The sequence below is a fragment of the Corylus avellana genome, chromosome ca7, assembly GCF_901000735.1.
Source record: "Corylus avellana chromosome ca7, CavTom2PMs-1.0".
NCBI classification, from domain to species: domain Eukaryota; kingdom Viridiplantae; phylum Streptophyta; class Magnoliopsida; order Fagales; family Betulaceae; genus Corylus; species Corylus avellana.
In genome coordinates, this window is record NC_081547.1 from 4,756,415 (window position 1) to 4,769,494 (window position 13,080).

Consider the following 13,080-nt stretch of genomic DNA (forward strand, 5'->3'; position numbering starts at 1 on the left):
GGTAAGGAGACGGTAACCCACAAAATACAACAACATAAGCAAAACACCAAAAAGGCTGCAGAAAAACACCATAAAAAAAATAAAAATAAATAAAACAATAAAACACCAAAATAAGCAGCAGTGGTTGAGGATGGCGGTAGAGCCGTGAGATTGAGAGGCTAGGCGCTGGGAAGGGGACTCCACGCGTCAGCGTGTGGAGGATACTCATTGGTGAGTGAAATCCGTGTGAGGGACACTCGCCAGCGAGTGTCAAGGGTTTACATGTGCATCAACACGGTATAACAAGTATATATGGTTTAAACTTGTGAAAAATCTGTTTTTAGTGTGTGAACATTGCACTGATGCGATCATAAACCATGCACATATATTGGAGGGTTGTTGGGTAAAAGAGAATAATATCAAAGGTCCAGTTTTTGCAGAGGCTTTTGTTGCCTCCAACATCCAAAAGAATCTTTAACATTTAGAAGTTTGTGGTGGGGCAGTGATTATCTGAGAAACTTCACCTGGAAGCGGGTAGAGTTCAACCCAAAAGACAAGCCTCGAAAAAGACTTTTCCCTGTGTGGATTTCATGCTATATATGCCAGTTAAGAGATGCCAACATATCAATCAAATTCACTGTCCTTGGAATTATACCTATCTAGCATATAGCCTAATTTTAATCTTTAAAACAAAGAAAAAAGTTTTTTTTTTTTTTTAACCCAATTTATTAATTCTTACGTGGAGTATTAACATAGCATACAGTTGTTTTCAAGTGGTAGATTAAATCAGTTAGATTACGCTCTATGAAGTAGAGGTCACTAGATCGAATCTCCTTTCCCCATTTTCCTCATCTTCTACGGACATGTCACACAAAAAAAAAAAAAAAAATGTGAGAATTACATCCTCTAAGGACACACGTCAATCTATGGCAGTGAAAATCAATCGTTTTTTTTTTCTTTTTTTTTTTTACAGGTGCCAGTCTAAGGGCTGATTTTTATTGTCACAGTCAAATAGTATGATAGTTGTATAATAGTATATTAAATAGCATTAAAAAAAAAAAAAAAAAAAAAAACTCTTCTTATTTTAGAATAGAATAGAGTAATTCCACTTTTATCTCACTATATTGATGTCGCTGATATAGTAGCCTTTGAATCATCTCTTTTATATATGTATTCGACTAGTCATTTTGGCTAAAGAATCCATTAGTCTAATCGTTTCCTTTGAGAGTATTCTATTTCATGATATAGCCAAAAATAACATTTTTACTATTTTTACTTGTTCGACTTGAATGCATATCATATATCGTACCTCCTCCTACAAGGCTTTGGTGCTTTAGCGCAAAACCATCAACTTTTTGGAGTCCGACCAACAATAAAACAAACGACAAAGTTTTCTTTCAAATTGAGTTGGATGAATTTGCTTCAACCTACTCTATTAAAGTGACATATGTCATTTTTTTAATAACATGTGAGATGCACATGAGTTTTAATAAAATTTATTCCAATTTTGTCCTTATAATTAAAAAATCATGTGCATGTCACATGTTTATGGGATATATGTCACTTTTATGGACTAAGTTGAAGGAAATTCCTCCAATCCAGTTTGGAGGAAAACTTTGTCCAAAAACAAAATTTGTTAGTCTATATATAGAGTAATGCTAGGTACCGTCTTTTTGTCATCTTAAAATTCTCCTAAAGCCGATGTGACTTTTAAAATTACAATTAAATTTTAGATGAATCATACTTGAATTTTGATCAAATGGTTATTTTGAAAGCCACATCAGTTTTAGGAGGATAAAAAGATGGTACATAGCATTACTCATATATATATATTGTAAGAGGAGAAATGCTACACATCCCAAAAGTTGGTTTCCAAATGATGTGTCACCATCTCATGAGTTGATGACATACTTTCCAAAATAATAAATCTCATGAAATGGTGACACATCATTTGGGAAGAAATATTGGGATGTGTAGCACTCCTCGTGTAAAAGAATATGAGTCAAATATAAAAAACTTTTGACACTAGCATTTCTAAAAAAAATATGAAAAAAGAAAAAAAAAATTGAGATTGGGTGCAATTTTTTTTTTTTTTAGTCTGAGCTGAGATGGGTTGCACTTACGTAAACCTTAATGCCGTTGGGCTTTGATCATGAGATAATGGGTCGTAAAAAAAAAAAAAAAAAAATTATTGAGGAATTTTAGATTGGTGAAGATGAGACGCACTGAAACCTAATGAGTTGAGCACATGGTTCCACCTGATTGGCTGGAATTCCAACACAAAAATCAGTGAAAACTGAAAAGGACTTGTGTTCTCTCAATCCAATCAATTCTACCGGGCCTTGGCTGCCTAGTCTTTTCATCAATAACGCAACAATAATAATACACTTACAATTACATGCCCAAATAATAATAATAAGAATAATAAATAAAATAATGTACATATTCTTCTTCTTATGCAAAAAAAAAAATGGTAAAAATCCAGCTCTTAATAGAAAACAACAAAGAAGATGGGATCTTCTTATTTGTCTTCTATCTTATTTTAATTGGTTTCAATGGAAGCATAGTTGAAAGATAATAAAAGTTTCTTGTCTTTGTTGGCATCCAAAAAAGCAGCATATACTATACTTCCCTCTCCTATTCTTTTTTCTTCTTCTAAGTTCTATGCATTTCCTTTCTCCCATTTAGTTTTACTTGGAATCTACACACTTTGTCTTCTAACTTTATGGGACACTGACTACATTGCCCTTTTTTTTTCTCAATTCTTCCTCCTATACTCTATTTCTGCCCAAAATAAGAGAAATATCCTTTTTCCTTTCATCCCTTTTTTTAGCTTTAGTTTTATATTAAATTCAGGCTGATTTAGAAATCGTACAATGAAATTATCTTATTTATTGTACTACAATATCATAGTTTTATGTAAGAGACTGTCCGAACAAATGCGGCCTATTACACCGAGGAAAAAAAGACAAGTTAAAAAAAGGAAAATATTTATTTATATATATGGATGCTAGGCATTGTGTCCCTAGAAGTCTAGAGCCTAGACCTCGTACTGTTGGATTTTTTTTTTTAATCCTTAGCTATCCTAGACCTAGTAGTTGGATCCACATGTTGGACCCCCAAATGTTCTTTCCAGCCATCATCCATGCATCTGATTTTTTTATTTTTATTTTTTAAATAATCAGATTTTAATTACTTGTATAAGTAGTTTACAAACTTCTGCAATTTTCTAAATGCATCTGAATATTTTGTGTCCATGTCTACCTCTTTGGGGGGGGAGGAGGGGGTGGTTCATATTGCTAATTTACTTAATCTTTTTTTTTTTTTTTTTTCTTTTTCAAGTGTTTAATTAAGAGTAATTAATATCCATATTATATACTAGCTGACTAATGCAGGTAGCAAAGTTCAACATGAATTAAGATTATTATTGAATGTGCTGTCATCATATGATAAGAATAAGGCTTTCTTTTTTATGAGGCTATATACAAAGCTTCTTACTAATAAAAGTTTTGTTATATATATAAGTAAGGGAATAAGTCATTTATTTCTCATTATTTGGCCGATGTGGGACAAGCCCTTTTTTTTTGTCTTTTTTTTTTTGTTATATATAATTACGGGTTCTTTTGCATTCAGCAATTATTTGGATTGAGTATCTTTTTAGATTTCACTTATAAACCATTTTCTTATATTCGGCTCTATGTCATTTCTTCCTTTAATTTTCTTTTGTATTGCCTAGAAAATCAAAATTTGTCTTTTTTTAAAAAGAAAAAAAAAAGAAAAAAAAAAGAAAAAAAAAAAGAAAAAGTAAGGAAAGAAGATAAGGGGATCGAACTCAACTTCCCTTAAATAAGTACTACTATATGGGTATGTCTGTTAATGTATTTTGGGGTGTATATATATATATATTTTTTTATATTTATATTTATATTTTTTTTATTTTTTTTGACATGTCTGCACAAGAGGGAAAAAGAGGATTCGAACTGGTGACCTTTGCTTTATTAAGCGAAGTAAAGAACGTGGATTATTTTCAAGGTGATTTGTAATAATTTATGAAATAAAGACACTAGGAGTACTATGTTATATTTAAAAAAGAAATAAAAAAAAAAAGGTAACATTACTCCTTTTTTCTGAGCAAAAAGAAAAGTACTGAACATTTCTTTTATAATACTATTTCATGCAAAGTCCGGATTTAAAATTGTACTGCCTTTTTATAAAAAAATAAAATAAATAAAAGTTATTACTAAATTAAATGTGACAACACATGGTCAAAACTTTAAAGCCATATTGACATTAAAGCTTGTTTAGATGTGACAAGGCAAGGTTGCAGAGAGAGACAGAAATTAAACATTGAAAAATAACCATATATTATAAGTTATAAAAATACAACCCAAATTGATGTGGTACTCATATTTTAAATATGATTCCAAAGTAATTGTACTTAGAACCATAAGAGGAAGGGAATCCTATTGATTAGTATTTTTTTTTTTTTTTGGTAAACTTTTTGCAATATAAATGTATTGCTCCTTGACACAATCTGAGGGAGCTACAAGTGTTTTTTTTTTTTTTTTTAAGTGAATTAATAAAATTAAATTTACTTCAAATAATCCTATTTTAAACTTATAGACGACTATATGAGAATACCTTGTGTATACATAAAAGCGTAAAAATTAAGTTTGGCTCCTATTAAAATTAGGCTTGGTCCCTCAACCCCCTATGAGAAATCTTGATTATGTTCTTTAACTTAAGAATAAAATCAAGATTGAGATGATTCATTCATGTAGGGTTTCTGTAAATTAAGAGAAGTGCAAAATTAATCCCTAAGGTCTGGGGTTGAGACAAATAACTCTCTATAGTATGCATGTGCGACAACTTATAACACTCTTCATATAAATTTCTGGCATTTTCTCATCATAGTTATTATGAAATTACACATTTACCCTAATGCAAAAATTTTGGCGGTGATCAAGAGCGGAACTAGAACTTTTAGTTTGGAGAGGGGACAAAATTAAACAGATAAAAATAAAAAAATAATTAGGGGTTGGGGGGCAAATTTTAATTTTTAAAGGTTTTTTTTATTTTTATAAAATATATATATATATATTTTGGCCATAGCGTGGTTCCGCCCTTGGTAGTGATTCAACAACCCCTTATGGGTGAACTTGGGGTGGCCATACCACCCTCATAATTAACCATGGGGACGGTCGGCCACCTAATGCCAATTTTTATTTTCTTTTTATATGTTTTTTAGGGTAAATGTATGGAGTGAGTTATTTATTACCTAGGCATATCACAAGAAGTTAATTGTCACTTTTGAAACCTTAGAGAGTTATTTTAAGTAATGTTACATTTTACACTCATTTATCATACACATGTCACATTAGTTAACATGATTATTTTAAGAGACTCATATATATATATATATTTTAAGGTGTTGATATTGTAAACCACTTATCACTCTCCAGGCAGCCGATATGACATAAATATAATAAATAAATGTAAAGAATAACATTATTCAAGTTATTTATCACAACCCCATATTTTAGAAACTAATTAAACATTTTCCCCCCCCTTAAATTAATGGCAGAACATATTGCATCCTCTAGGAAATTTCTCTTTAATCACCATATAGCAATATTATTTAATGCACATAAAAGTGGTATAGCCTAAATGTATTTGGGAATGCATTAATACGATTAGGTTTTCACTAAATTGAATTATATATATATATATATAGAGAGAGAGAGAGAGAGAGAGAGAGAGACACTATTAGGTTTTCACCTTATCCAATTGGAAGTTACTTACTAAAAGAGTACATCACAGACCAGGAAAGCCTAAATCAATGGGCTCACGCCACCTGGAGAAAACCCAGAAACTTTATTTTTGTGCATGCAAATGATTTTACTTACAATTAAAAATGAAGAGAGATTTTTCCAAGCTTTAACATAATTAAATCAACGAGAGTAATGTGGCGCCACATCACAAAACCGAAAAGTTTCTATGCACATCGTTGAAAAGGGAAGGAAGGAAATGACTGAACCACCCTTACATTTCAAAGCATTTGACTAACACGATCCCTTGGTCCACCCGACTCACACCCTAGAAAAACTGCTCTACTGTCATGTTGCAGGGGGAAACCTAACCTCACCCACGACAAAACACAACAAAACCGTGAACCGAAAATTATCTTAAAAATTCCCTAACCCTAAAATACTAGCAAACCCACAAGACAAAAACAAATTTACGATAATCTCAACACATTTCAACAACAAAAGCCACAAGCATTTTCCATTTACATCAGGGACTTGAGCGATCGCGCTTTCACCGGCTTCCGCATCCGCTTCTTCCCGCTGTCGCCGTTGGCGTCGTCTTCGTCGTCATCGTCGTCGTCGTCATCCACATAGTCGAAATCGTCATTGTTATCGATTTGCGAAGAGGAGGATGGAGTGCTGCTGCTTCGAGTAGTGTTAATGGTTACGCTGTCGACAAGTTTGGCGGCTTCGTTGCTCTTGCTCGCATCCGCCGCGCCGCCTAATCCTCTATCGCCTCTTTTCCTACCCCATAACGGCCCGAACCCAGAATAGTAATAGTATTCGTAAGGGTTGGAGGAGGAGGAGGAACCTTTCTTCGCCGCGCGAGCTCGGGCGCGGCGAGCTCCGGCTGCAGCAGCCGCAGCAGCAGCAGCCGCGGCTGCCGGGGCTCTCCGGAAGCTAGGACTAGTAGAACTGATATTATTGTTGGTATTTTCGAACCCAAATTCATTCTCTCTTGCTCGTTGTTCGAACGCATTTGCTCGCTTCTCGACTTTATCGTTATCGTAGACAGCCATTTCGTCGGGCTTGGCTGCCACGGCGTCCATCATGGACGAAACGCTGCGTATAGAGACGATATTTGAAGCAAGAAAGAAGCGGGGGACTATTTTAACATGTTTTGAGGTAGAAATTTTGGAGAATTAATTGCATATAATAGGACTATTTTGGAAAGGAAAAGGAAAAACCCTAATACAAGCGGAAGAGAATAATATAAACAGGAATTGGAAAAAGTAATGGAATCGAAAGAAAAGGTAGAAGGGTTTATTAGTTACCTCTCGACAGCTCCGATAGAATCGGCGAGGCTGGCATTTCCTGTGAAGCTATCTTCTTCTCCGTCGAGCTGCGAGAAGCGAATGATAAATATAATAGAGAAAAAAAAAAAGAAGGTGACCCATTAACCTAATCGGCTATTCGGAGGTAAATACACGATAAAAGTAGAAGAATTCAGGGTTTTGGGGAACCCTAAATGTTGGAAGGATGGAAATGAAGAAAACCCTAGAGAAAAATGGGGTTGAAGAGGAGAAATGGAGGGGTTTCGTTAGATCTGCGAAAGAAAAATGAGAGGAAGATTGGGGAACTGACCTGGCTTGAGTCTTGCGCAAAGGGAATCGCATCCCACGGCGACTGGTTGAGCTGGCACACGTGCGTCTGTAGGGCCTCGGGAGCTGAAGCGTGCGAGAACCAGGAGGGTGAGAGCTTTGCGTTCTTGCGGATCCTCATGTTGAAGATTCAAGAAGAAGAAGATAGCTTAGGCAGGCAGGCAGGCAGGCAGGCGGAGAAAGAAAGAGAGATAGATCCAAACGATGAAACCCCTTCCTCCCTTTTCCTCTTTATTTTTATTTTCGTATTTTCTCGCACTTTCTCTTCCAGTTTCTCTCACTTTCTTTCTGATGCTCTCTCTCTCTCTATTTGGTTTTTTGCAGATCTCACAGACCTCGATAATCAGGGTTTCTTATTAACTCTCTGTTGCTTTCTCGGCCCTTCATATATAATTCGATTTTTGCTCCCGTCTTGACGCTTTTAACCCTACATTTTCCTTCCATTTACGGCTGATGTGAGTGTGGAGGGTTAGCTGAAATGAAAGCTGCCGATATTCCACGTCATGATAGTTGTCCAAAGCCCTATTTTTTTTAAATATAGAAGCGGATTTGGTCCTGTGCAGGCAACCCCACGCTAAGGTACTCTGTGGAATCAAGTTGCTGCCTTCAAAAAGTCATATTTAATGCGCATACCAAGATGAACACACCATATTTGCCAACTCATGGTTGTGCGCCAGGATTGACGGTGGTTGGTGAGCGAGGGTGAGAGAGCCCAAGATAAAATTAGGGTGAAGGGCGTTTCCGTCATTTTGGTGTGCATTTTAAATAAAATTAACTACATGAAACCTAACATCTTTTTCTCTCCTAGAACAGAGGGAAGGAGATGGAGGGAGGAGCGTGAATCCCACGCGCCAAAGTTCAGGATTAGAGGAAGTGGCGAACACAGTTGGCCCACATGAAAAAAAGGGTTTGATGAGAGTACTTGCACGGGTCCCTTGGGCAACAAACGGACGGTCGTGTTGGGCCGGATTCGGAGTGGTCGTATGAAAAACTCCAATGCATGAAAACACCAAATCAGATTCCCTCGATTAGGTTTGTTACCTATTTTGGAGTAGCCACAGATACGTGTGGCTTCAAGGTAGATTTTTTATGAAGCATATTTAGTTATTTTTTTTACATTTAAAACAAATAAAAACTAGTACATTAATTATATATCATTTTGTGTCCATGGAAGGACTTGCCCGTCATAGATTCAATGGTCAACAACACAAACATACAACTGTCACATAGCTTGATAATGTGATTGAAATCAATCATTTGATAAAATTTTCTAAAAAATTTCGTTTTAAATTGACGTGTCACAATCCCATGTTTTATATTGTTTTAATAAAGACACATCAATTCGAAATTAATTTTTTTTAAAAAAAAAATAAAAATTCTAGCATTTCTCTTAACGGGCACTGTCATATAATAATCTGCTAAATAATAATATTATAATGATAATGGGGTGCAACCATTTTGTGCCGGATATTGATTAAAAGCTTAAAGGCACCACCTTTTCTTCTCTCCCAATTTATGAACAAAACGTTAAACATACTTGCAATCTTGAACAGCAGCAGAAGCACACGAATGAACAGTAGTTCATTTATCCTTTGCTCTGTTGGTTGGATCATAAAAAAAAAAAAAAAAAGCCATTGATGATATGAAGTCATCAAGGTGGAGATATTTTGCAACAAGTGAAAAAGCAAGAGAATAATGATTACATGTTAGCATTGTTAAATATTGTACAATTGCCCATCACTTGAGTATAAAAGTATAGTGGTTAAAATAATCAGATAGAAGACGAATCCAAAGTGAAGTGCTAGCTAGGCCCTCCTTTGCGGCCTATATATTCCCTCCCCTCATTTGTTTTGGGAATATTATCATCACCCTCATCCTCTCACAGTCATTAACGTACATCAACACAGATTATATATATGCCTTTTCTTTTCAATAAATTGTGAAAATAATAAATACACCACACCATTGCTACCACTGTAGAAGAGACAGATTAAAGGGACTGGGAAGTTTAACTCCATCGACCTGCGCGCTACTCCCTGCAGATAAAACCCTAAAATTCGGTAATGAAAATTCCTTGTAATAATTTTTTTTTTTTTTGTCGGAAAGTTGTAGCTGCAAGATTTTCCTTCGTTACTGTAAAAAAAAAAATGAAATGGGTATATATGTAAATCATGGTTCTGATGAATTACATTGAAACAGAGCGATATCTATGGCAGAGAAAGATGATTTAGGGTTGATGAATGCCATGTGCTCTTTTTCTCTTGTGTAACCCTAAACCTAGATATGATTGAGTATATAGGAAGCAACGCAAATATATGGAACAAGAAGTAGAAGAAATATCAAACGGATGGAGGTTTCGTGGATTGAAAATAGAAGAATCGATCTCTAGTTCAGAGAAGCGCAAGGTAGCTGGAGGATCGAGGAGGCTGCTTTCGTCGGAGTCAGACAGTGGTGTGTTTCAGTTTGGATGGCGGAGAAAAGATTCACCGGAAAGCAGGAGGCTCGCCAGAGGCCGGTTCAGCTGCATTTGACGTTTTCTTCTAGGAACCTCGATCTCATGGCGACTGCGGTTGCCGGAAAAGAGAGACTTTTGGCTTTTCAATTGCTCCGATGTGCTTTTATTATTATTATTAATTTATGATGTTATTACCTGTACCTCCTCTACACATAGACCTGACAAACCTGCAATATTTTTTCACAATTTTTGTTTCTTCCTCTGTACTTCATACACTGTGTTAATTATGACGTGGCACTATTTTTAACTGAGGTGTCATTGTTTGTATGGTTATATATATTCAACTTTAATTTACGCTCTAAAATAATATTATCTTTATTATTATTATTTTTTTTTTGCATGATAACTTTTTACAAACAGTCTATAAATGATGAGATAATTATAATGATTAACTTGTTAATTATATATTTTTAATTATTTTTTAAAAAATTAATTTATAATAAAAGTTGTAATAATCAAAATGTTTTTCATTAATTATACATGTTTTTTTTTTTTTAATATATATTAATAACAAATATAGGGTTTTTAAATAACCCTTGTCGAAACTAGGACTTGACGAGATCATACAACGTACACCTTGAGTCCCATTTTAAAACAAATATGGAAAATCTAAGATAAATCTATAAGCAAAGTGCTTTTTTTAAAAAAAAAAAAAAATTTCCTTGGGCTTTTTTTTTTTTTTTTTTTTTCAAGTTTCACTACATAAGTTTCTTACGAATTTGAAATCAGTCATTATGCGGGTTTTTCCGCCGTATTTGCAAGGGAATTCTATATATTATTATAGTGTTTTTCTAATGTTCTCTTGGTTTTAGGTGAATATTATTTTTTAAAAAAAAAAAAACGTAAAAAAGAAACAAACACTTATTTCTCTCTCATGGTTTTTAAAAAATAATATCCACTTATGACCAAAATGACACTAAAAGAACACCAGAATAACACTTAGGGCCTATTTGGAATTACGTTTGATGAGCCTAAAAGTGTTTTTAACACTCAAAAAGTCAATTTAAAGAAAAAAAGTACTTGTTTGAGAAAAATTAAAAGCGTTTTTAAGTGTTCAAAAAGCCTAAAAATGACAAAAACGCACTTTTGACAAAAGCTTAAAAATGAAGCTTTTGCCCGAAACTCTTTTTTGATTTAAAAACTCTATTTCTCAAACGCAATCCTAGACAAGCTCTTAGCATTTCCCTGCTTGCACCATCCGTTAGTGGCTGTCAACATTTTTACATATCAAATTAAAATAATCAAAATTTTATTTTATTAAAAAGTAAAAATTGAAAAATACAATCTTAAATTTTATTTTTATTTTTTTGAATTAAAAAAAAAAAAAAAACAAACAAACAAACAAATAAACAACAGAAAAAAAAAAACCCTTACAGCCATTGCTACCCACTCTCTTGGAGTTGGCAAAGGTGGTTGGATTGTTAGATTATGATTGTAAATTGATGTAACAACGTGACTTTATATTAATGAATGAAATTATTAGTGCTCTGGCATTATCATTACAAATTTACAGTCACTTGATTTAGAAAATAAAAATTATATAACATTTTTTCGCTGCAATTTTAATATCAAAGCACTCCATATTTTTTTTTATTGTATGTATAAATAGCGGGATGTTACAAGATCTATGCAGACCCGCCATGGTTGAACTCCGACACGCACGAGTCTACTGTAGGTGAGTGCAGATTCTTGTATCATCAATAACTATAAGCATATAAAAAATGAAGGTTAAATAGGATGATGGTTGTAAAGATTTTAAAATTAAGGTGATAATGTATTTAATCGCATAAATTAGATGTTAAATTTGAAATTTAAGAATACAAATTACATTATAATTCGAAAAAAAAAAAAAAAATCATATTCATCTAGACCATGATCACGTGGAAATATCTTTTAATTCAGCGAAGACTTTTAGAAGAGTTGTTGACAAGAGAACAGACGCTTAAATGCAAAGTAAATTGTACCTTTTTCTATCTCGACAAAAAGTCTCGGGAGATCACACGACGCCGTCTTAAGCTTTCAACATTCCCCTAGCTTGGCCCCACTGCAGTTCGGATTTCCTAGGAAAAGTGGGTCCATGCCTTAAGTCTGGAGGTTACAAAACAGCTTTGCTACGTAATTGTACGTGGCCAACTGTTCAAACCGCTGGCACAAGTATATAAATCTCGGGAGAAATTATATTTTGCTCCAGTGAATTAGAATGTATTTTATTTTGTTCCTACGAACTACTAACTATAACACTCAATTTTATGAGCTATTATTTTGTACTCCAAATCTTCTATTCCGTCAGTCAAAAATGTTAATTCAGACAGTCAAAATGACAATGCGTTATAGTTTATGGGGCAAATTGACGGGTAGACCGTATGAATTAACGCCTTTGACTGACGAAATTGAAGTTTTGAGTACAAAATAATAATTCATGGAGAGAAAGTATCAAGACATTGTAGGTTCTGGGCGCAAAAGGTAGTTTCTCCTAAATCTTATATACTTTTTTTTTTTTCTTAAAATTAATAGACTTTTAAAATTCATTCTAAATTCAATTGTAATTTATTAACTTTTGAAGATAAAAGGAAGGTATGTTGCATTACTTTCAACCGCCAATCAAATTTTTGTTCATTGTTTCATTTTTCTTTTTCAATCTTCGCCGTTGATTTTCCTCCGAAATGAGAACCCATTTGGCCATTTTCCTTTGAATCTAGCTTCTATAGGGAGAGGCGTATTGGGGTATTGAAAAAATTATTTTAGATTCCTTATCTCTTCTCTCTCCCTCTTCTAAGTGGGAGGCTTTTTCTTTTTCAATCTTCGCCGTTGATTTTCCTCTGAAATGAGAACCCATTTGGCCATTTTCCTTTGAATATAGCTTCTATAGGGAGAGGCATATTGGGGTATTGAAAAAATTATTTTAGATTCTTTATCTCTTCTCCTTCCCTCTTCTAAGTGGGAGGCTTTTTCTTTTTCAATATTTGATTTTCCTCCGAAATGAGAAGCCATTTGGTCATTTTCCTTTGAATATAGCTTCTATAGGGAGAGGCGTATTGGGGTATTGAAAAAATTATTTTAGATTCCTTATTTCTTCTCCCTCCCTCTTCTAAGTGGGAGGCTTTTTCTTTTTCAATATTTGATTTTCCTCTGAAATGAGAACCCATTTGGTCATTTTCCTTTGAATATAGCTTCTATA

General features: G+C 34.0%; 1 protein-coding gene across 1 annotated transcript; it reads right to left on the minus strand.

Moving 5' to 3' along the window:
- Positions 1-5,962: 5,962 nt before the first annotated feature.
- LOC132188247 (uncharacterized) lies at positions 5,963-7,727 on the minus strand. Its single transcript, XM_059602665.1, has 3 exons — positions 7,371-7,727; positions 7,061-7,128; positions 5,963-6,848 (listed from the first exon to the last, which is right to left on the minus strand). The coding sequence occupies exons 1-3, from the start codon at positions 7,506-7,508 to the stop codon at positions 6,269-6,271; spliced, it is 786 nt and encodes a 261-aa protein (XP_059458648.1). The 5' UTR covers positions 7,509-7,727; the 3' UTR covers positions 5,963-6,268.
- Between the last annotated feature and the right edge of the window lie 5,353 nt (positions 7,728-13,080).